Source organism: Saccopteryx leptura, chromosome 4, assembly GCF_036850995.1.
Source record: "Saccopteryx leptura isolate mSacLep1 chromosome 4, mSacLep1_pri_phased_curated, whole genome shotgun sequence".
Classification (NCBI taxonomy): domain Eukaryota; kingdom Metazoa; phylum Chordata; class Mammalia; order Chiroptera; family Emballonuridae; genus Saccopteryx; species Saccopteryx leptura.
This window is the reverse complement of record NC_089506.1, coordinates 220,304,414-220,325,233: the sequence shown is the minus strand read 5'-3', so window position 1 is coordinate 220,325,233 and position 20,820 is coordinate 220,304,414. Positions and strand designations below refer to the sequence as shown.

The window sequence follows — 20,820 nt, the reverse complement described above, 5'->3', positions numbered from 1 at the left end:
CTGAGAGAGACCTGCTCACACCTGGTCCTTGTCACACACTCGTCAAAGGCCTTCACTCTGTATACGGCTTATTTCTGCCTGCTGGGGTCTGCTCTCAGTCCAGTGAGAGGTATCTACCCCAAATATCTGGGCATATCCCGAAAGAACGCACCCACCACCGCAGAGACATCCGCACCCCACATGCGCTGCGGCACCAATCACGCCAGCGCGATGCGGGGACAGCTGGGTGCCCGTCGGCAGACGACTGAATGAAGAGCAAGTGTTCACACGTGCACGGGGACATCACTCAGCTTCAAAAAGAAGGAAGTTCTGCCCCACGTGACAACACGGATGGAACTCAAGGGCCTTGTGCTCAGTGAAATAGGCCCGTCACAGAAGTACAAATACGACCGGACTCTGCGTATCAGGGAACCCTCAGAGCAACATGCAGCGAACGGGAGAGGGGAGCGGTGGCTGTCAGGCCCTGGGGGGAGAGCACCGGGAGGTTACTCCAGCAGCCACAAAGCGTCAGGTGCGCCAGAGAAGCGCCCCCCGCGCCCCCACACACAGGGCTGGCAGGGGGCGTGCCCGCGCCCGGCCCCTCCTTCTCCTGAGCTCCAAGCGCCCTTCTACGACTTCTGTAACTTCCTAAGTGAACTTTCTTTTAAGAAGAAAATTTAAAAATAAGTAAAATAAAAATAAAACTTATGACAGGAGACCTGATGTCAGGTGTTATCAAAAAATAAAACTTAAAAAAATAAAAAGAATAAAACACGGAAAGAAGTGGGTCAGAAGGCACTGGAAGACGAGACGAGCGCAGAAGCCCTCCAGAGCACAGGCGCGGAGCCCCGCCCAGAGCAGACCACACCGCTGGAGCGCAGCCCAGGCCCGAGTGGGGGTGCGGGCATGACGTCGTGGGCCCGGCTGGCCCAGGGCCCTGCCGGGAGGTCTGCACGGACGGATGCCGCTCGCTCGCTGCAGAGTTTCAGTGCGAGCTGACACGATCTGTTCTGTGTTCTGAAGCCGTTTCTTGGCTGCTGGGCGAGGACCTCAGGGATCCAGGTGGCAACAGTTCAGATTTTATGCTAAGGAGGGCCCGGAGAGCCCTGACCCCAATCCGGAGGACACGTGGCTCGCAGCCCGCAGAGCCTGGCCAGCAGAGGCGGTTCCAAAACAGAGTGAGGGCTGGAAACACCAGATTCCTGGAAAACTGGGAATGCTGGCGGAGAAAGGACTTTTGTGTGTTAGTGATACTCTGTAGCTTAACCAGAGTTTTAAATGAATGCTTTTCTGCTCTCCATTTTTCATTTCCCTTTAGTGATTTTTCTTATTAATGACTGATCTTCCTGCTTGCCATTTTTTTTTAAGTGAGAGGAGGGAGATAGACAGACTTCCACATGCACCCTGACGAGGATCCACCTGGCAACCCCCACCTGGGGCCAAAGCTCGAATCACCGAGCTATCCTCAGCGCCCGGCCGGTGCTCAAACCAAGCCACTGGCTGTGGGAGGAGAAGAGGAAGGGGGAAGGGTTGAGGAGCAGATGGTCGCTTCTCCTGTGTGCCCTGACCAGGAATCAAACCTAGACGTGCATATGCCGGGCTGACGCTCTATCCACTTAGCAACCAGCCAGGGTGCTTGCCATTTTTTTTTTTTGCCGAACCTGGAAACGGGGAGAGACAGACTCCCGCATGCACCCGACCGGATCCACCCGGCACGCCCACCAGGGGCGATGCTCTGCCCCTCCGGGGCATTGCTCTGCTGAGACCAGAGCCACTCCAGCGCCTGGGGCAGAGGCCAAGGAGCCATCCCCAGCGCCCGGGCCATCTTTGCTCCAATGGAGCCTTGGCTGCGGGAGGGGAAGAGACAGAGAGGAAGGAGGGGGGGGGGAAGCAAATGGGCGCTTCTCCTATGTGCCCTGGCCGGGAATTGAACCCAGGTCCCCCCGCACGCCAGGCCGACGCTCCACCGCTGAGCAAACCGGCCAGGGCCGGTGCTTGCCAGTTTTTAGCAGACATGCGAACGATCTGCTGGAGAGCCTGCACGCGCCCCCACACCCCCAGGTGCTGAGCGCACCCCCAGCAAGGGCACAGAGGGAAGAGGCTGCTTACCTCGGCGCAGAGTATGAGGGCTGGAGCCTGTGGGGCCATGTGCCGGGCTGACAGACAGCTGATGGGAGCCGGCAGCGGCCTGCCCCTGGTTCTGGCCACTGGCCACCTGACCGCTGTTTCTCCCGGACGTGGGTGCCGGCACTGCTGCAGAGTCCTTGGGCTTGGGAGGACTGAGGGAGTAAAGCTGAGTTAGGCGGTGAAGCTAGTAAGCACACTAAAACACCTACGATTCCAACTAGAGCTCTCACCCCGGCAGGCGAGCAGGGATCGGGCATTCTGGACAGTTCACCCTGAGCCCAGAATGCTGAGTGCTTGGTGCCACACGGGACTTCATACTTTATGAGACCCATCGCCTCGGGACGTCTGCCAACGCCCGGGCCACTCGAATACCATTTCACGTAACTAACAGGAAATTCTGAGCTCCAGCTTGTACTTCAACTGGGCAATATTAAAAACATGAAAGGGTGTTGGGACTTCAAAATAATGTGACTGTGACATGTACATCACACAAAACCAAGCAAAAACTATGGCAAAATACGAAGGCTCTGAACTAGTGGGGCCCAGCTCACACCAACAGCACCGCCGCGGGGAGAGAAACGCGGGACGCTGAGGGGCCGCGGGGGCGGGGGCGGGGTGCTGGGGGCAGAAGCCCCTGTCCTGTCGCACCAACAGCACCGCCGCGGGGAGAGAAACGCGGGGACGCTGAGGGGCCGCGTGGGGCGGGGTGGTGGGGGCAGAAGCCCCTGTCCTGTCGCACCAACAGCACCGCCGTGGGGAGAGAAACGCGGGGACGCTGAGGGGCCGCGGGGGGCGGGGTGGTGGGGGCAGAAGCCCCGTGTCCTGTCACACCAACAGCACCGCCGCGGGGAGAGAAACGCAGGACGCTGAGGGGCCGCGTGGGGCGGGGTGCTGGGGGCAGAAGCCCCTGTCCTGTCACACCAACAGCACCGCCGCGAGGGGAGAAGCCCGTGACGCTGAGAGGCCGCGTGGGGCGGGGGGCAGGGTGGTGGGGGCAGAAGCCCCTGTCCTGTCACACCAACAGCACCGCCGCGGGGAGAGAAACGCAGGACGCTGAGGGGCCGCGTGGGGCGGGGGGCAGGGTGGTGGGGACAGAAGCCCTGTCCTGTCGCACCAACAGCACCGCCGCGGGGAGAGAAACGCAGGACGCTGAGGGGCCACGTGGGGCGGGGTGCTGGGGGCAGAAGCCCCTGTCCTGTCGCACCAACAGCACCGCCGCGAGGGGAGAACCGCAGGACGCTGAGAGGCCGCATGGGGCGGGGGGCAGGGTGGTGGGGGCAGAAGCCCGTGACGCTGAGGGGCCGGGTGGGGCGGGGCGGGGTGGTGGGGGCAGAAGCCCCTGTCCGGGCTCAGGACGTCTCTTCACAGCGACATTCAGAGTGAAGGCCTTGAGAGAAATGTGCACAAGAATGTCTAAACTTAAAACGCCCAAGAGCAAATTGACGGCTGACATCCCCTCTGTCCTTCTGCAGTGAGAACTCACTACCGCCTTAGATCACACATTTAGCCTGGATTCAACCAATGGAATGTTATGGTAAATGAAAACGTGAGTCCACTAATGCCTTTCTTCTCAAACAAAAGTAAACCAGAACCAACACACTGAAGGAGCAGCACAGGACTGACGGGCCCACAGGGAGCAGAGGGTGTGCATGTGAACCCCAGGAACTTGGAAGATACTTCTTTTTAATCAGAAAGTAAACTTCCTCAGTCTGACTGGTGGTGGCGCAGAGGACAGAGTATCAGCCTGGGATGCTGAGGTCCCAGGTTTGAAACCCTGAGGTCATTGGCTTGAGCGCAGGCTCACCGGTTTGAGCACAGGGTTGCTGGCTTGAGCGTGGGATCCTAGACATGACCCCATGGTCGCTGGCTGGAGCCCAAGGTTGTTGGCTTGAGCCCAAAGTCGATGGCTTGAGCAAGGGGTCCCTGGCTCAGCTGGAGCCCCACCCCTACCCCCGTCAAGGCACGTATGAGAGGCAATCAGTGAACAGCTAAAAGCTACAAGTTGATGCTTCTCATCTCTCCCTTCCTGTCTCTCTCTCTCTCAAAAAAAAAGTGACCTTCCCCAAACTGTGTAAGCAGAAAGGAATTCAGGAATGCAGAGCTCCGAGTCCAGCGGAGTTTCTTATCTCTGAAGCAGCACCCTAGGGCCCGAGGCCCGCCCTCCCCCCCAGAGCAGACCAGATGAGAGGTCTTCTGAGGCAGACTCATCTCCCCGTGGGGAAGGTCCCCGCGGACAGACAGGCCTCCCTTTCTTGTGCACTTATTCTCCTTTATATACGACCACCGCCTGGAGCTTCACAGGGGCCAACGCAGAGCCAGTGACCGAGGGTCAGCACACCGCTCCCCTTCTACTGCTGCCCTTTCCAGAGGCCCGAGCCACCACCGGAAGTGGCCTCTGGTGCTCACCTGCCCAGTTAGTGTGAAGAACTCAATTTATGCAAATTAAACAGAACTCTCAAGTTCAGTGGTGCTTTTTCTTGAAGTTCCTACATAACTGCAAAAGGTTAAGCAACAGAAGAGCCTTTTGAGAAAACCTGTCATCACCTCGTACCTTGTACTCTGTACCAACTCCCTACAGACTGAGGCCAGGGGAGGGGGCCTCTCAGTCCCGTAGGGGCACTCCGCACTGCCGCCCATGCAATCTGAGTGCATGGTGGGGGAGGGGCGGGGGAAGAGGTGAGGAGGGCGGACAGACCGACAGACAGGTGAAGGCCAGGAATATCGTAACCTAACTAACTTGCTACGTTGTTTATTAGTGGCATATTAGATGGCAATAAGCAAACGGTGGACGAACACTGAGCACACCTGAGCAGGTGAGAGAGACTACCACAGGCTGGACACCGGGCAGCTGGACACTCTCAGCGCAGCAGCACGGTCAAGAATGCGAACAAGTGCACGTTCTTTGGAACAGAGAGCAAGCAAGCACTTCAGTCCTGTTCCCATCCTCTGCCCAGAGGCGTGAGTGCAAGTATGGTTCACTGCATGCCGGGCGTCCTCAGGGCGTGGACACCGTGCCCACAGGCCAGCGCCCAGGAAGGCCAGGGCGCCCAGCCCCCGCCGCCAGCAGAAGCCAGCCCCCTTACCTGCTGTGGCCTGGGCTCGGCCCCTGCTCCAGCGCGCCCGCAGAAGGGCCAGGCCCGCCCCCTGCGCTGCTCTCAGCCCTAGAGCTCTGGGCAGGGGGCTCCAGGCCCAGGGGAGCCGGGGTGCTGCAGTCTGGGGGCGGGAGTGGCGGCTGGAGAGCAGGGGACACGTGCTTTCTACTTAGGGTGCCACCCCGCCGGGAGGCCTGGGCGTCCACAAGCTTCACACCAAAGCTACAGAGAGAAGAAAGAGTCAGCACACCATGCGAGGCGACGACGGACACAGGAGCCCTCGGTCTACGCGTGTTAAACCCACACACGGCACAGCCCCCCAAGTCGCCCAGCATGCAGTGAAGCAGAAGGACCAGTGGCGGTCGTCCCTGTGACAGAGGCAAGCGCGTGGCTTGGCCCCGTCCCTGCAGGCATCGACGGCCTGGTCCTGCCCGTGTCCCCCTCGACCTGGCGAGAGTGACGGCCTGGTCCTGCCCAGTGTCGCCCTCGACCTGACGAGAGTGACAGCCTGGTCCTGCCCGTGTCCCCCTCGACCTGGCGAGAGTGACAGCCTGGTCCTGCCCAGTGTCCCCCTCGACCCGGCAAGCCGGGACAGCGGGCACGCCGGCCAGCCTCACTGTGCGGGCGTAACCCCACGGGAGCCGTGTGCGCCCATGCGCCCATGTCCCTACACACGAGCCCGCATCTCAACTCTGCGTCTGGGCACGGGAGGCCGCGCAAGGGCTGGGCACGCGGCCCCTCCCACTCCAAGGCGGGGTCCTAGCGCAGGTGCCCACAGAGGTGCAGCTGAAGGGACAGGCCTGGGCCACAGCTGCTCGGGGCAGGGCACGGTGCTCGGGGCAGGGCACGGTGCCCGGGGCAGGGCACGGTGCCCGGGGCAGGGCACAGAGAAGACACTTCCCACTAGGCTCACTGGTGGAGCAACTCAACACTTTTCAAAAAATAAAAAAAGATTATGGCTCCCTGAACTGGTTCTGGTGGGGAGAATTCCCTGGGCAGGTGACTGAGAACCGTGTCCTGTGTGCCACCTGGAACCCTGACACTGCGTTCTGTGACTTAAATCCACGCGGGCAGGGCTGGCTGCGGACAGCTGGTCGTCAGGAAGCAGTGCGGGCGCGTGAACAGACAACGTCTGCACAGCAAACACGGACTTCAGAGGGACAGGACAGGAAAGTGACAGGCATTTCCCTTCGCCATGGGTTAGAAAAAAAAGCAAATCAAAAAAACAAGCCTCATTGTAAGACTGGACAACTGAAATAGAGCTGCCTGTTTAGTTTTAACGTAAGACAATGGGGTAACATTATCACATGTACGCGTGAAAAGCACGTCACTGAGCGGGCGTCCTGGACTCTCAGCGCGGCTCTGAACAAGGTGGCACTTCATCACACACATCGGGCAGGTGGCACCTGATGGCAGAAGTCACACAGCCTCCACCCCCGTTGAAAACCCTCCACTCTCCCGCAGGGTCTGTGTAGAGACATGCTGCCTCCCACCAAGTCCAAAAGAGACATTTTTCTCTTCCAGAATCGGCAATTACTGAGGCTGCTCTGAGAAGCACCAGATTCCGCTGCGGGGCCAAGTTATACCAAAAACATGCCTCTTGACACAACACCAAATCGCCACCTCACTGGAGAGGCAGCTGGTCTCCGCTCCACTCACGGACATAGTCCACAGTAGCTGCCTTTTCTCCCTGACCCCCCCCCCCGCCGCCCCTGCCCCCAGCACGCACTCAGGTGGCTCTGCAGCATGTGTGGGGTGCCAGACCACCAGGCAGAGCAGGAGGCACAGCACACGTCAGCCACACGCTGCACACCTGCCGCCCTGCCCCCAGCACGCACTCAGGTGGCTCTGCAGCGCGTCCGGATGCCAGACCACCAGGCAGGGCATGAGGCACACGGCACACGTCAGCCACACGCTGCACACCTGCTGCCCGGGCAGAGGGACGTCCTCCTGAAACTCCCTGGACTCTAGCACTCCTGGTCCCCGGGGCCCGCTCCCATGAGACAAGACCCACACGGCGGCAGTGGGCACCAAGGGCTCGACCACGTCGGTCTGAGAGCGACTGGCTCTAAACGCACCTCTCCTTCTTCAACAAGTCCCCTTCCATCACCGCCATGCTGGCCGGCCGCTTCCTCTCCAGGGTCCCTGAGTCCGAGTCGTTTCCAATGTGGGACGCGTGATTGGAATTTGGGGGGGCAACAGGCACGAAAGCTCCTGATACATTAAATTCCACCTCTGCAAGAAGAAAAGGGAACACATGGCTCTGAGACAGCAGGGGACAGGAGAGCTTTCGGACCCCCAGTGGGACAGGGGTCACTCCTGAGCCCACGGCCCTCACTGCTTCCGGGCAGAAGCCCCGGACACGCTCACTGTCTTAAGAATGGCTTATTAACCCAGGAGGTCAGACAGAACTGGAGACAGGGGAGGGGTGCGACTCAGAATGCGACACAACTCCGTTGTCTTTTCTGTGAACAGCCAACCACACAAATGCCAAAGAGGACAAGGAGCATGGATTACTGACTCGAATCACAGAAAGTGAGATATTATTTAGTTTGATATAAAACAGAAGTAAAAGGCAACGTCAGCTCCATACTGCCTGGACAGCCTTTGCGTGACTCGTTTTCTCAGAGGCAATCTCGGGTGCAACGCCATATGCATCCAGCCACCCAGCACGTATTTACGGGCGGCCCACAGCAGGGAGGCCCGGCTCCTCCGGAGAAGACTGCTGGGGAAGGTGAGCACAGCCCGGGCTCCCCGGGGCTCCCCCTGCAGGGACAGACAGCAGGGCTGCTCGAGGACGGCAGGTGGGGAGGGCCAGGCTCGGACCACCCTTCCAACAGCTGCCCAGCCAGTACCTGCAGAGGGGCCATCACATGTGCAATCGTGAGTGATCACGGATGCACTCTCCTTTAGGAACTCTTTACTGTCACACTAGGATCTCCATTCTCTGGCAGCAGCCGGGGAGGCTGCAAGCGGTTACCTTCGGGGAAGAACCAGTCGGCGTGCTGGATTATGGGCTCGATCACCGCAACCACGTGCACGGAGGTGGCGGCCGCCATCTCGGCCAGCGTCCTGCAAAGAAGGCCACACAGGTCATGGGCTTCCCCGGACAGCCTGCACCCCCGCTGCTGACTTCCGAAGGATGCAGTGTTTTGAGGATAACGGGAAGTTCAGTGCACAAGGCCCGGCCCACGTGGGTGGGAGCACCCAGGAAGCGCGACCCCAGCACTGTCACGCCGTCTGCCCCGTGACATGCACACTGCTCGGCAGCCCGTGAATGGCTGTGCGTCAAACGCTGGCTGACGCTGCCTTGGGACAGGGCTGTATTCCCCCAGGGACAGTGTCACCATGGTAGTTACTGGGAAGACCCAACATCAGCACGAACCATGTTTGCTCAAGAGAAGGCCAAGAGCGTGGGTTGCTTCAGTGCCTTTTACTGGTCAGAAAATCCGAGCCCCCACGTTTCACGAATTATGAAGCATGTTATATACATGGACTGGTCCCGAGATGTGTGTTCAGGAGTTGGAAGTGTCCGGACGCAGGGCTCAGAAGGACTGACACAGTGAGACCTGTCACCGGCCACCAGGCTCGCTGCAGCGGGGGCTCAGATGCGGCGAGGGCCAACCTGCCCCGCCCTCAGTGCTAGGGCACCTGACCTAACTGTCCCAGTGCTCCCAACACCGGACAGCCATGCTGCACAATCACGCATTTTACTTCATCAGAGAATACACTGTACTCCAAGAGGCTGGGTCCCAGGCCTGACTGCCCCTAATCCACCCTCTCTATCACGCTGACCTCACTTCTCCACAGCAAGAGCGTTTTCACCCTAATTTCCAAACAAGCCAAAGGTGTAGCTCCTTTCAAACCCCAGCTTAAAAGCCAAGCTCTGTCTGCAAACCCCACCTGTCCCCTCCCCCACCTGGATCCGGACCACTCTCAGACCAGGGGGGACTGTGCACTCACGTCCTTTGTGAGGAGGGGCTGTGTGTCTAACGATTTGCAGGACCTTTGACGAATTCTGGCTATTTCTGGAGGAACCCCTCCTAGTCTGTACACACCATCAGTTTAAGGACGTTCTGACACACAGGTATCTCTAGCTGTCACAGAGCCACATCTACCCGTTCTTCAATGTGTCTCCTGCACCGCCTCTATGTTTAGAAAATTCTCCCCGACCTCAGAAGCGAGGGAACACTCCCCTTTGGGTTGTCGCCTCTCCGTGGACCTCCTGGTCCACCCGGGACGTGTCAGCTGTAAGACACGCTGGGAGCAGCAACCTCTGCACGTCTGCTTGTCTGGCCCTTTGCTTTACGATATCAGATCTTTGTAAATAACCCTACACATACTTCCTGAAACAAAATCGGGTGCATATGAATGAAGGGATAAACAGGTAGAAAGAGTGATTCAGAAGTCACCGCGCTTTTTACTGCAAACACGAGCCACGCATCAGTTTGCGAGGCGGACCAGCAGCAATGGAGGCAGGAGGGGTGGAGCTCAGGGACAGACTGGCCAGCACCGGGCGCCACCACTTCCCTGCGGAGGGGCGGAGCTCAGGGGCACACTGGCCAGCACCGGGCGCCACCACTTCCCTGCGGAGGGGCGGAGCTCAGGGGCACACTGGCCAGCACCGGGCGCCACCACTTCCCTGCGGAGGGGCGGAGCTCAGGGGCACACTGGCCAGCACCGGGCGCCACCACTTCCCTGCGGAGGGGCGGAGCTCAGGGGCACACTGGCCAGCACCGGGCGCCACCACTTCCCTGTGGAGGGGCGGAGCTCAGGGGCAGACTGGCCAGCACCGGGCGCCACCACTTCCCTGCGGAGGGGCGGAGCTCGGGCAGACTGGCCAGCACCGGGCGCCACCACTTCCCTGCGGAGGGGCGGAGCTCAGGGGCAGACTGGCCAGCACTGGGCACCACCTCCTTGCTGTGCCACCTGAACCACACTACTTGTCTTCCTCTGCACAAAGGACAGCAGCGCCTCCTTCTAAAGGTTATCTGTGAGGCCCAAGGAACTCATCACAGCACCACCCTCTGCCTTTATTAACCTCAGTCACGACCTCATGTCCCCTGTGCTCAAGTTATAGGACAGGCGACACAACCGTAAACATTAGAGACCTGGCACTTTCGCGCCTGCAACCCCTTTGCTCATCCAGGGCCTGTGTGCAGGGAGCTGCACAGCGAAGTTCAGCTACAGCGCTACTTCCTGTGCAGAGCCCTCCGCGAACTTCTTGGCCTGAACCGTGTTTCTTCTTTTTTTTTTTTTCTGAAGCGAGAAGTGGGGAGGCAGAGAGACAGACTCCTGCATGAGCCCATCAAGATCCACCCGGCATGCCCACCAGGCAGCGATGCTCTGCCCATCTGGGGCTGTTACTGTTGCTCGGCAACTGAGCTATATCAGTGCCTGAGGCAGAGGCCGTGGAGCCATCCTCAGCGCCTGGGGCCAACTTGTTCCAACTGAGCCATGACTGCAGGAGTGGAAGAGAGAGAGAGAGAGAGAGAGAGAGAGGGAGAGAGAGAAGCAAGAGGGGGAGGGGTGAAGCAGATGGGCACTTCTCCTGTGTGCCTTGACCAGGAATTGAACCCAAGACATCCATACACTGGGCTGACGCTCTTACCACTGAGCCAACTGGCCAGGGCCAGAACTGTTTCTTCAGCAAGTACCAGCGCTGTCACACGTTGTCCCGTCTGTGCTACCCACACTCATAGGCTGTGGACAGGACTCATCCCTGCACTGCAGCCATTCATCTGCCCACTGCCCAGGAGCGGGGCCCTCGGGGGCCTGGGACAGTGTCTCCCACATCCCTGTGCGGTCAGATCTGAGACAGGACCCAGCTCCCAGCAGAGTTCCGAGAAGCCAGCTGCCTGAGGAGAGCAGCAGAGCACCCTCCACGCGGGCCCCTCACAGGGGAGTGTGGGCCTGGGGCTCTAGTCTAGTCCCCTCTCCTGTCTCCACGTGGGCCCCTCACAGGGGAGTGTGGGCCTGGGGCTCTAGTCTAGTCCCCTCTCCTGTCTCCACGTGGGCCCCTCACAGGGGAGTGTGGGCCTGGGGCTCTAGTCTAGTCCCCTCTCCCCCTCCACGTGGGCCCCTCACAGGGGAGTGTGGGCCTGGGGCTCTAGTCTAGTCCCCTCTCCTGTCTCCACGTGGGCCCCTCACAGGGGAGTGTGGGCCTGGGGCTCTAGTCTAGTCCCCTCTCTCCCCCTCCACGTGGGCCCCTCACAGGGGAGTGTGGGCCTGGGGCTCTAGTCTAGTCCCCTCTCCCGTCTCCACGTGGGCCCCTAACAGGGGAGTGTGGGCCTGGGGCTCTAGTCTAGTCCCCTCTCCTGTCTCCACGTGGGCCCCTCACAGGGGAGTGTGGGCCTGGGGCTCTAGTCTAGTCCCCTCTCCTGTCTCCACGTGGGCCCCTCACAGGGGAGTGTGGGCCTGGGGCTCTAGTCTAGTCCCCTCTCCCCCTCCACGTGGGCCCCTCACAGGGGAGTGTGGGCCTGGGGCTCTAGTCTAGTCCCCTCTCCCGTCTCCACGTGGGCCCCTCACAGGGGAGTGTGGGCCTGGGGCTCTAGTCTAGTCCCCTCTCCCGTCTCCATGTGGGCCCCTCACAGGGGAGTGTGGGCCTGGGGCTCTAGTCTAGTCCCCTCTCCTGTCTCCATGCCCCTCACAGGGGAGTGTGGGCCTGGGGCTCTAGTCTAGTCCCCTCTCCTGTCTCCACGTGGGCCCCTCACAGGGGAGTGTGGGCCTGGGGCTCTAGTCTAGTCCCCTCTCCTGTCTCCACGTGGGCCCCTCACAGGGGAGTGTGGGCCTGGGGCTCTAGTCTAGTCCCCTCTCCTGTCTCCACGTGGGCCCCTCACAGGGGAGTGTGGGCCTGGGGCTCTAGTCCAGTCCCCTCTCCTGTCTCCACGTGGGCCCCTCACAGGGGAGTGTGGGCCTGGGGCTCTAGTCTAGTCCCCTCTCCCGTCTCCATGCCCCTCACAGGGGAGTGTGGGCCTGGGGCTCTAGTCTAGTCCCCTCTCCCCCTCCACGTGGGCCCCTCACAGGGGAGTGTGGGCCTGGGGCTCTAGTCTAGTCCCCTCTCCTGTCTCCACGTGGGCCCCTCACAGGGGAGTGTGGGCCTGGGGCTCTAGTCTAGTCCCCTCTCCTGTCTCCACGTGGGCCCCTCACAGGGGAGTGTGGGCCTGGGGCTCTAGTCTAGTCCCCTCTCCTGTCTCCACGTGGGCCCCTCACAGGGGAGTGTGGGCCTGGGGCTCTAGTCTAGTCCCCTCTCCTGTCTCCACGCGGGCCCCTCACAGGGGAGTGTGGGCCTGGGGCTCTAGTCTAGTCCCCTCTCCTGTCTCCACATGGGCCCCTCACAGGGGAGTGTGGGCCTGGGGCTCTAGTCTAGTCCCCTCTCCTGTCTCCACGTGGGCCCCTCACAGGGGAGTGTGGGCCTGGGGCTCTAGTCTAGTCCCCTCTCCCGTCTCCATGCCCCTCACAGGGGAGTGTGGGCCTGGGGCTCTAGTCTAGTCCCCTCTCCCCCTCCACGCGGGCCCCTCACAGGGGAGTGTGGGCCTGGGGCTCTAGTCTAGTCCCCTCTCCTGTCTCCACGTGGGCCCCTCACAGGGGAGTGTGGGCCTGGGGCTCTAGTCTAGTCCCCTCTCCTGTCTCCACGTGGGCCCCTCACAGGGGAGTGTGGGCCTGGGGCTCTAGTCTAGTCCCCTCTCCTGTCTCCACGTGGGCCCCTCACAGGGGAGTGTGGGCCTGGGGCTCTAGTCTAGTCCCCTCTCCTGTCTCCACGTGGGCCCCTCACAGGGGAGTGTGGGCCTGGGGCTCTAGTCTAGTCCCCTCTCTCCCCCTCCACGTGGGCCCCTCACAGGGGAGTGTGGGCCTGGGGCTCTAGTCTAGTCCCCTCTCCCGTCTCCACGTGGGCCCCTAACAGGGGAGTGTGGGCCTGGGGCTCTAGTCTAGTCCCCTCTCCTGTCTCCACGTGGGCCCCTCACAGGGGAGTGTGGGCCTGGGGCTCTAGTCTAGTCCCCTCTCCTGTCTCCACGTGGGCCCCTCACAGGGGAGTGTGGGCCGGGGGCTCTAGTCTAGTCCCCTCTCTCCCCCTCCACGTGGGCCCCTCACAGGGGAGTGTGGGCCTGGGGCTCTAGTCTAGTCCCCTCTCCCGTCTCCACGTGGGCCCCTCACAGGGGAGTGTGGGCCTGGGGCTCTAGTCTAGTCCCCTCTCCTGTCTCCACGTGGGCCCCTCACAGGGGAGTGTGGGCCTGGGGCTCTAGTCTAGTCCCCTCTCCTGTCTCCATGCCCCTCACAGGGGAGTGTGGGCCTGGGGCTCTAGTCTAGTCCCCTCTCCCCCTCCACGTGGGCCCCTCACAGGGGAGTGTGGGCCTGGGGCTCTAGTCTAGTCCCCTCTCCTGTCTCCACGTGGGCCCCTCACAGGGGAGTGTGGGCCTGGGGCTCTAGTCTAGTCCCCTCTCCTGTCTCCACGTGGGCCCCTCACAGGGGAGTGTGGGCCTGGGGCTCTAGTCTAGTCCCCTCTCCTGTCTCCACATGGGCCCCTCACAGGGGAGTGTGGGCCTGGGGCTCTAGTCTAGTCCCCTCTCCTGTCTCCACATGGGCCCCTCACAGGGGAGTGTGGGCCTGGGGCTCTAGTCTAGTCCCCTCTCCCGTCTCCACGTGGGCCCCTCACAGGGGAGTGTGGGCCTGGGGCTCTAGTCTAGTCCCCTCTCCAGTCTCCACGTGGGCCCCTCACAGGGGAGTGTGGGCCTGGGGCTCTAGTCTAGTCCCCTCTCCTGTCTCCATGCCCCTCACAGGGGAGTGTGGGCCTGGGGCTCTAGTCTAGTCCCCTCTCCCCCTCCACGTGGGCCCCTCACAGGGGAGTGTGGGCCTGGGGCTCTAGTCTAGTCCCCTCTCCTGTCTCCACGTGGGCCCCTCACAGGGGAGTGTGGGCCTGGGGCTCTAGTCTAGTCCCCTCTCCTGTCTCCACGTGGGCCCCTCACAGGGGAGTGTGGGCCTGGGGCTCTAGTCTAGTCCCCTCTCCCGTCTCCACGTGGGCCCCTCACAGGGGAGTGTGGGCCTGGGGCTCTAGTCTAGTCCCCTCTCCCCCTCCACGCGGGCCCCTCACAGGGGAGTGTGGGCCTGGGGCTCTAGTCTAGTCCCCTCTCCTGTCTCCACGTGGGCCCCTCACAGGGGAGTGTGGGCCTGGGGCTCTAGTCTAGTCCCCTCTCCTGTCTCCACGTGGGCCCCTCACAGGGGAGTGTGGGCCTGGGGCTCTAGTCTAGTCCCCTCTCCCCCTCCACGTGGGCCCCTCACAGGGGAGTGTGGGCCTGGGGCTCTAGTCTAGTCCCCTCTCCTGTCTCCACGTGGGCCCCTCACAGGGGAGTGTGGGCCTGGGGCTCTAGTCTAGTCCCCTCTCTCCCCCTCCACGTGGGCCCCTCACAGGGGAGTGTGGGCCTGGGGCTCTAGTCTAGTCCCCTCTCTCCCCCTCCACGTGGGCCCCTCACAGGGGAGTGTGGGCCTGGGGCTCTAGTCTAGTCCCCTCTCCTGTCTCCACATGGGCCCCTCACAGGGGAGTGTGGGCCTGGGGCTCTAGTCTAGTCCCCTCTCCCGTCTCCACGTGGGCCCCTCACAGGGGAGTGTGGGCCTGGGGCTCTAGTCTAGTCCCCTCTCCTGTCTCCACGTGGGCCCCTCACAGGGGAGTGTGGGCCTGGGGCTCTAGTCTAGTCCCCTCTCCTGTCTCCATGCCCCTCACAGGGGAGTGTGGGCCTGGGGCTCTAGTCTAGTCCCCTCTCCCCCTCCACGTGGGCCCCTCACAGGGGAGTGTGGGCCTGGGGCTCTAGTCTAGTCCCCTCTCCTGTCTCCACGTGGGCCCCTCACAGGGGAGTGTGGGCCTGGGGCTCTAGTCTAGTCCCCTCTCCCCCTCCACGCGGGCCCCTCACAGGGGAGTGTGGGCCTGGGGCTCTAGTCTAGTCCCCTCTCCTGTCTCCACGTGGGCCCCTCACAGGGGAGTGTGGGCCTGGGGCTCTAGTCTAGTCCCCTCTCCTGTCTCCACGTGGGCCCCTCACAGGGGAGTGTGGGCCTGGGGCTCTAGTCTAGTCCCCTCTCCTGTCTCCACATGGGCCCCTCACAGGGGAGTGTGGGCCTGGGGCTCTAGTCTAGTCCCCTCTCCTGTCTCCACATGGGCCCCTCACAGGGGAGTGTGGGCCTGGGGCTCTAGTCTAGTCCCCTCTCCCGTCTCCACGTGGGCCCCTCACAGGGGAGTGTGGGCCTGGGGCTCTAGTCTAGTCCCCTCTCCTGTCTCCATGCCCCTCACAGGCGAGTGTGGGCCTGGGGCTCTAGTCTAGTCCCCTCTCCCGTCTCCATGCCCCTCACAGGGGAGTGTGGGCCTGGGGCTCTAGTCTAGTCCCCTCTCCCCCTCCACGTGGGCCCCTCACAGGGGAGTGTGGGCCTGGGGCTCTAGTCTAGTCCCCTCTCCTGTCTCCACGTGGGCCCCTCACAGGGGAGTGTGGGCCTGGGGCTCTAGTCTAGTCCCCTCTCCCCCTCCACGCGGGCCCCTCACAGGGGAGTGTGGGCCTGGGGCTCTAGTCTAGTCCCCTCTCCTGTCTCCACGTGGGCCCCTCACAGGGGAGTGTGGGCCTGGGGCTCTAGTCTAGTCCCCTCTCCTGTCTCCACGTGGGCCCCTCACAGGGGAGTGTGGGCCTGGGGCTCTAGTCTAGTCCCCTCTCCCCCTCCACGTGGGCCCCTCACAGGGGAGTGTGGGCCTGGGGCTCTAGTCTAGTCCCCTCTCCTGTCTCCACGTGGGCCCCTCACAGGGGAGTGTGGGCCTGGGGCTCTAGTCTAGTCCCCTCTCTCCCCCTCCACGTGGGCCCCTCACAGGGGAGTGTGGGCCTGGGGCTCTAGTCTAGTCCCCTCTCCCGTCTCCACGTGGGCCCCTAACAGGGGAGTGTGGGCCTGGGGCTCTAGTCTAGTCCCCTCTCCTGTCTCCACGTGGGCCCCTCACAGGGGAGTGTGGGCCTGGGGCTCTAGTCTAGTCCCCTCTCCTGTCTCCACGTGGGCCCCTCACAGGGGAGTGTGGGCCTGGGGCTCTAGTCTAGTCCCCTCTCCCGTCTCCACGTGGGCCCCTCACAGGGGAGTGTGGGCCTGGGGCTCTAGTCTAGTCCCCTCTCCTGTCTCCACGTGGGCCCCTCACAGGGGAGTGTGGGCCTGGGGCTCTAGTCTAGTCCCCTCTCTCCCCCTCCACGTGGGCCCCTCACAGGGGAGTGTGGGCCTGGGGCTCTAGTCTAGTCCCCTCTCCCGTCTCCACGTGGGCCCCTCACAGGGGAGTGTGGGCCTGGGGCTCTAGTCTAGTCCCCTCTCCTGTCTCCATGTGGGCCCCTCACAGGGGAGTGTGGGCCTGGGGCTCTAGTCTAGTCCCCTCTCCTGTCTCCATGCCCCTCACAGGGGAGTGTGGGCCTGGGGCTCTAGTCTAGTCCCCTCTCCTGTCTCCACATGGGCCCCTCACAGGGGAGTGTGGGCCTGGGGCTCTAGTCTAGTCCCCTCTCCTGTCTCCACATGGGCCCCTCACAGGGGAGTGTGGGCCTGGGGCTCTAGTCTAGTCCCCTCTCCTGTCTCCACGTGGGCCCCTCACAGGGGAGTGTGGGCCTGGGGCTCTAGTCTAGTCCCCTCTCCTGTCTCCACGTGGGCCCCTCACAGGGGAGTGTGGGCCTGGGGCTCTAGTCTAGTCCCCTCTCCCGTCTCCATGCCCCTCACAGGGGAGTGTGGGCCTGGGGCTCTAGTCTAGTCCCCTCTCCCCCTCCACGTGGGCCCCTCACAGGGGAGTGTGGGCCTGGGGCTCTAGTCTAGTCCCCTCTCCTGTCTCCACGTGGGCCCCTCACAGGGGAGTGTGGGCCTGGGGCTCTAGTCTAGTCCCCTCTCCTGTCTCCACGTGGGCCCCTCACAGGGGAGTGTGGGCCTGGGGCTCTAGTCTAGTCCCCTCTCCTGTCTCCACGTGGGCCCCTCACAGGGGAGTGTGGGCCTGGGGCTCTAGTCTAGTCCCCTCTCCTGTCTCCACGCGGGCCCCTCACAGGGGAGTGTGGGTCTGGGGCTCTAGTCTAGTCCCCTCTCCTGTCTCCACATGGGCCCCTCACAGGGGAGTGTGGGCCTGGGGCTCTAGTCTAGTCCCCTCTCCTGTCTCCACGTGGGCCCCTCACAGGGGAGTGTGGGCCTGGGGCTCTAGTCTAGTCCCCTCTCCTGTCTCCATGCCCCTCACAGGGGAGTGTGGGCCTGGGGCTCTAGTCTAGTCCCCTCTCCCCCTCCACGTGGGCCCCTCACAGGGGAGTGTGGGCCTGGGGCTCTAGTCTAGTCCCCTCTCCTGTCTCCACGTGGGCCCCTCACAGGGGAGTGTGGGCCTGGGGCTCTAGTCTAGTCCCCTCTCCTGTCTCCACGCGGGCCCCTCACAGGGGAGTGTGGGCCTGGGGCTCTAGTCTAGTCCCCTCTCCTGTCTCCACGTGGGCCCCTCACAGGGGAGTGTGGGCCTGGGGCTCTAGTCTAGTCCCCTCTCCTGTCTCCACGTGGGCCCCTCACAGGGGAGTGTGGGCCTGGGGCTCTAGTCTAGTCCCCTCTCTCCCCCTCCACGTGGGCCCCTCACAGGGGAGTGTGGGCCTGGGGCTCTAGTCTAGTCCCCTCTCCCGTCTCCACGTGGGCCCCTAACAGGGGAGTGTGGGCCTGGGGCTCTAGTCTAGTCCCCTCTCCTGTCTCCACGTGGGCCCCTCACAGGGGAGTGTGGGCCTGGGGCTCTAGTCTAGTCCCCTCTCCTGTCTCCACGTGGGCCCCTCACAGGGGAGTGTGGGCCTGGGGCTCTAGTCTAGTCCCCTCTCTCCCCCTCCACGTGGGCCCCTCACAGGGGAGTGTGGGCCTGGGGCTCTAGTCTAGTCCCCTCTCCCGTCTCCACGTGGGCCCCTCACAGGGGAGTGTGGGCCTGGGGCTCTAGTCTAGTCCCCTCTCCCGTCTCCACGTGGGCCCCTCACAGGGGAGTGTGGGCCTGGGGCTCTAGTCTAGTCCCCTCTCCTGTCTCCATGCCCCTCACAGGGGAGTGTGGGCCTGGGGCTCTAGTCTAGTCCCCTCTCCCCCTCCACGTGGGCCCCTCACAGGGGAGTGTGGGCCTGGGGCTCTAGTCTAGTCCCCTCTCCTGTCTCCACGTGGGCCCCTCACAGGGGAGTGTGGGCCTGGGGCTCTAGTCTAGTCCCCTCTCCTGTCTCCACGTGGGCCCCTCACAGGGGAGTGTGGGCCTGGGGCTCTAGTCTAGTCCCCTCTCCTGTCTCCACATGGGCCCCTCACAGGGGAGTGTGGGCCTGGGGCTCTAGTCTAGTCCCCTCTCCTGTCTCCACATGGGCCCCTCACAGGGGAGTGTGGGCCTGGGGCTCTAGTCTAGTCCCCTCTCCCGTCTCCACGTGGGCCCCTCACAGGGGAGTGTGGGCCTGGGGCTCTAGTCTAGTCCCCTCTCCCGTCTCCACGTGGGCCCCTCACAGGGGAGTGTGGGCCTGGGGCTCTAGTCTAGTCCCCTCTCCTGTCTCCATGCCCCTCACAGGGGAGTGTGGGCCTGGGGCTCTAGTCTAGTCCCCTCTCCCCCTCCACGTGGGCCCCTCACAGGGGAGTGTGGGCCTGGGGCTCTAGTCTAGTCCCCTCTCCCGTCTCCATGCCCCTCACAGGGGAGTGTGGGCCTGGGGCTCTAGTCTAGTCCCCTCTCCTGTCTCCACGTGGGCCCCTCACAGGGGAGTGTGGGCCTGGGGCTCTAGTCTAGTCCCCTCTCCTGTCTCCACGTGGGCCCCTCACAGGGGAGTGTGGGCCTGGGGCTCTAGTCTAGTCCCCTCTCTCCCCCTCCACGTGGGCCCCTCACAGGGGAGTGTGGGCCTGGGGCTCTAGTCTAGTCCCCTCTCCCGTCTCCACGTGGGCCCCTAACAGGGGAGTGTGGGCCTGGGGCTCTAGTCTAGTCCCCTCTCCTGTCTCCACGTGGGCCCCTCACAGGGGAGTGTGGGCCTGGGGCTCTAGTCTAGTCCCCTCTCCTGTCTCCACGTGGGCCCCTCACAGGGGAGTGTGGGCCTGGGGCTCTAGTCTAGTCCCCTCTCTCCCCCTCCACGTGGGCCCCTCACAGGGGAGTGTGGGCCTGGGGCTCTAGTCTAGTCCCCTCTCCCGTCTCCACGTGGGCCCCTCACAGGGGAGTGTGGGCCTGGGGCTCTAGTCTAGTCCCCTCTCCTGTCTCCACGTGGGCCCCTCACAGGGGAGTGTGGGCCTGGGGCTCTAGTCTAGTCCCCTCTCCTGTCTCCATGCCCCTCACAGGGGAGTGTGGGCCTGGGGCTCTAGTCTAGTCCCCTCTCCCCCTCCACGTGGGCCCCTCACAGGGGAGTGTGGGCCTGGGGCTCTAGTCTAGTCCCCTCTCCTGTCTCCACGTGGGCCCCTCACAGGGGAGTGTGGGCCTGGGGCTCTAGTCTAGTCCCCTCTCCTGTCTCCACGTGGGCCCCTCACAGGGGAGTGTGGGCCTGGGGCTCTAGTCTAGTCCCCTCTCCTGTCTCCACGTGGGCCCCTCACAGGGGAGTGTGGGCCTGGGGCTCTAGTCTAGTCCCCTCTCTCCCCCTCCACGTGGGCCCCTCACAGGGGAGTGTGGGCCTGGGGCTCTAGTCTAGTCCCCTCTCCCGTCTCCACGTGGGCCCCTAACAGGGGAGTGTGGGCCTGGGGCTCTAGTCTAGTCCCCTCTCCTGTCTCCACGTGGGCCCCTCACAGGGGAGTGTGGGCCTGGGGCTCTAGTCTAGTCCCCTCTCCAGTCACCACGTGGGCCCCTCACAGGGGAGTGTGGGCCTGGGGCTCTAGTCTAGTCCCCTCTCTCCCCCTCCACGTGGGCCCCTCACAGGGGAGTGTGGGCCTGGGGCTCTAGTCTAGTCCCCTCTCCCGTCTCCACGTGGGCCCCTCACAGGGGAGTGTGGGTCTGGGGCTCTAGTCTAGTCCCCTCTCCCCCTCCACGTGGGCCCCTCACAGGGGAGTGTGGGCCTGGGGCTCTAGTCTAGTCCCCTCTCCTGTCAGGCGGGAAGAAAACATGAAAACGAGATAACACGGGACAGATGACTCACCCTTCACTTCTGGCCCATAACAAGTTAGGGCCTAACACAATGGCAATGTTGCTGGGAGTCATTTTATTAACGTCACTGGTCTGAGCGAGCTTCGCCAAGAACTTGATTAAATACCTGCGGATGAAAAGAGAGGGAAAGCATCGCTCTGAAATGCCTGCGGAGGCATCAGCTTCCGGCCGGGTTCCCAGGCCCAGGCTGCTCAGGGGTGACTACCTCCGCTCAGGGAGACATGCCACACACTTCCTGTGGTCTGAGAACAGGCGAATCCAGGGCTTGGGAGAGGAGAACAGCTCAGAGGTCAACCAAGGACTTAACCTCTATGTGCTGTGTATTCCTAGTCCACCCCTCCTGTACGAGCTATCTAGTCTAGTCCTAAATAAATTACAATGTGACTAACAGTGTTTTCAATATATACAAACGTAGTAAAAATAACCCCAGTGAAACAAAACTAGGGGTGCATACAACTGGTAAAATGTTATAAAGAATGAAATAAAAGGCCAAATCCCAAAGTACAAGCACTGGGATTGCGTTCCCACCGGCAGGCAGAGCGCAGACTAGGA

The 20,820-nt window shown here is 62.6% G+C and overlaps 1 protein-coding gene across 3 annotated transcripts in view; it reads right to left on the bottom strand.

The window, feature by feature from the left end:
- The window catches only part of ARHGAP17 (Rho GTPase activating protein 17), a 107,846-nt gene that overhangs the window by 12,289 nt on the left and 74,737 nt on the right, over positions 1-20,820 (bottom strand). For 2 of the 3 annotated variants that reach the window (XM_066383381.1, XM_066383382.1), the window contains exons 14-18: positions 20,261-20,374; positions 8,179-8,270; positions 7,277-7,433; positions 5,190-5,420; positions 2,089-2,258 (exon numbers count right to left, since the gene is read on the bottom strand). In XM_066383381.1, coding sequence (XP_066239478.1) covers positions 2,089-2,258; positions 5,190-5,420; positions 7,277-7,433; positions 8,179-8,270; positions 20,261-20,374 — 764 coding nt within the window. The remainder of the gene's footprint in view (positions 1-2,088; positions 2,259-5,189; positions 5,421-7,276; positions 7,434-8,178; positions 8,271-20,260; positions 20,375-20,820) is intronic. The other variant, XM_066383383.1, reaches the window with a different exon arrangement.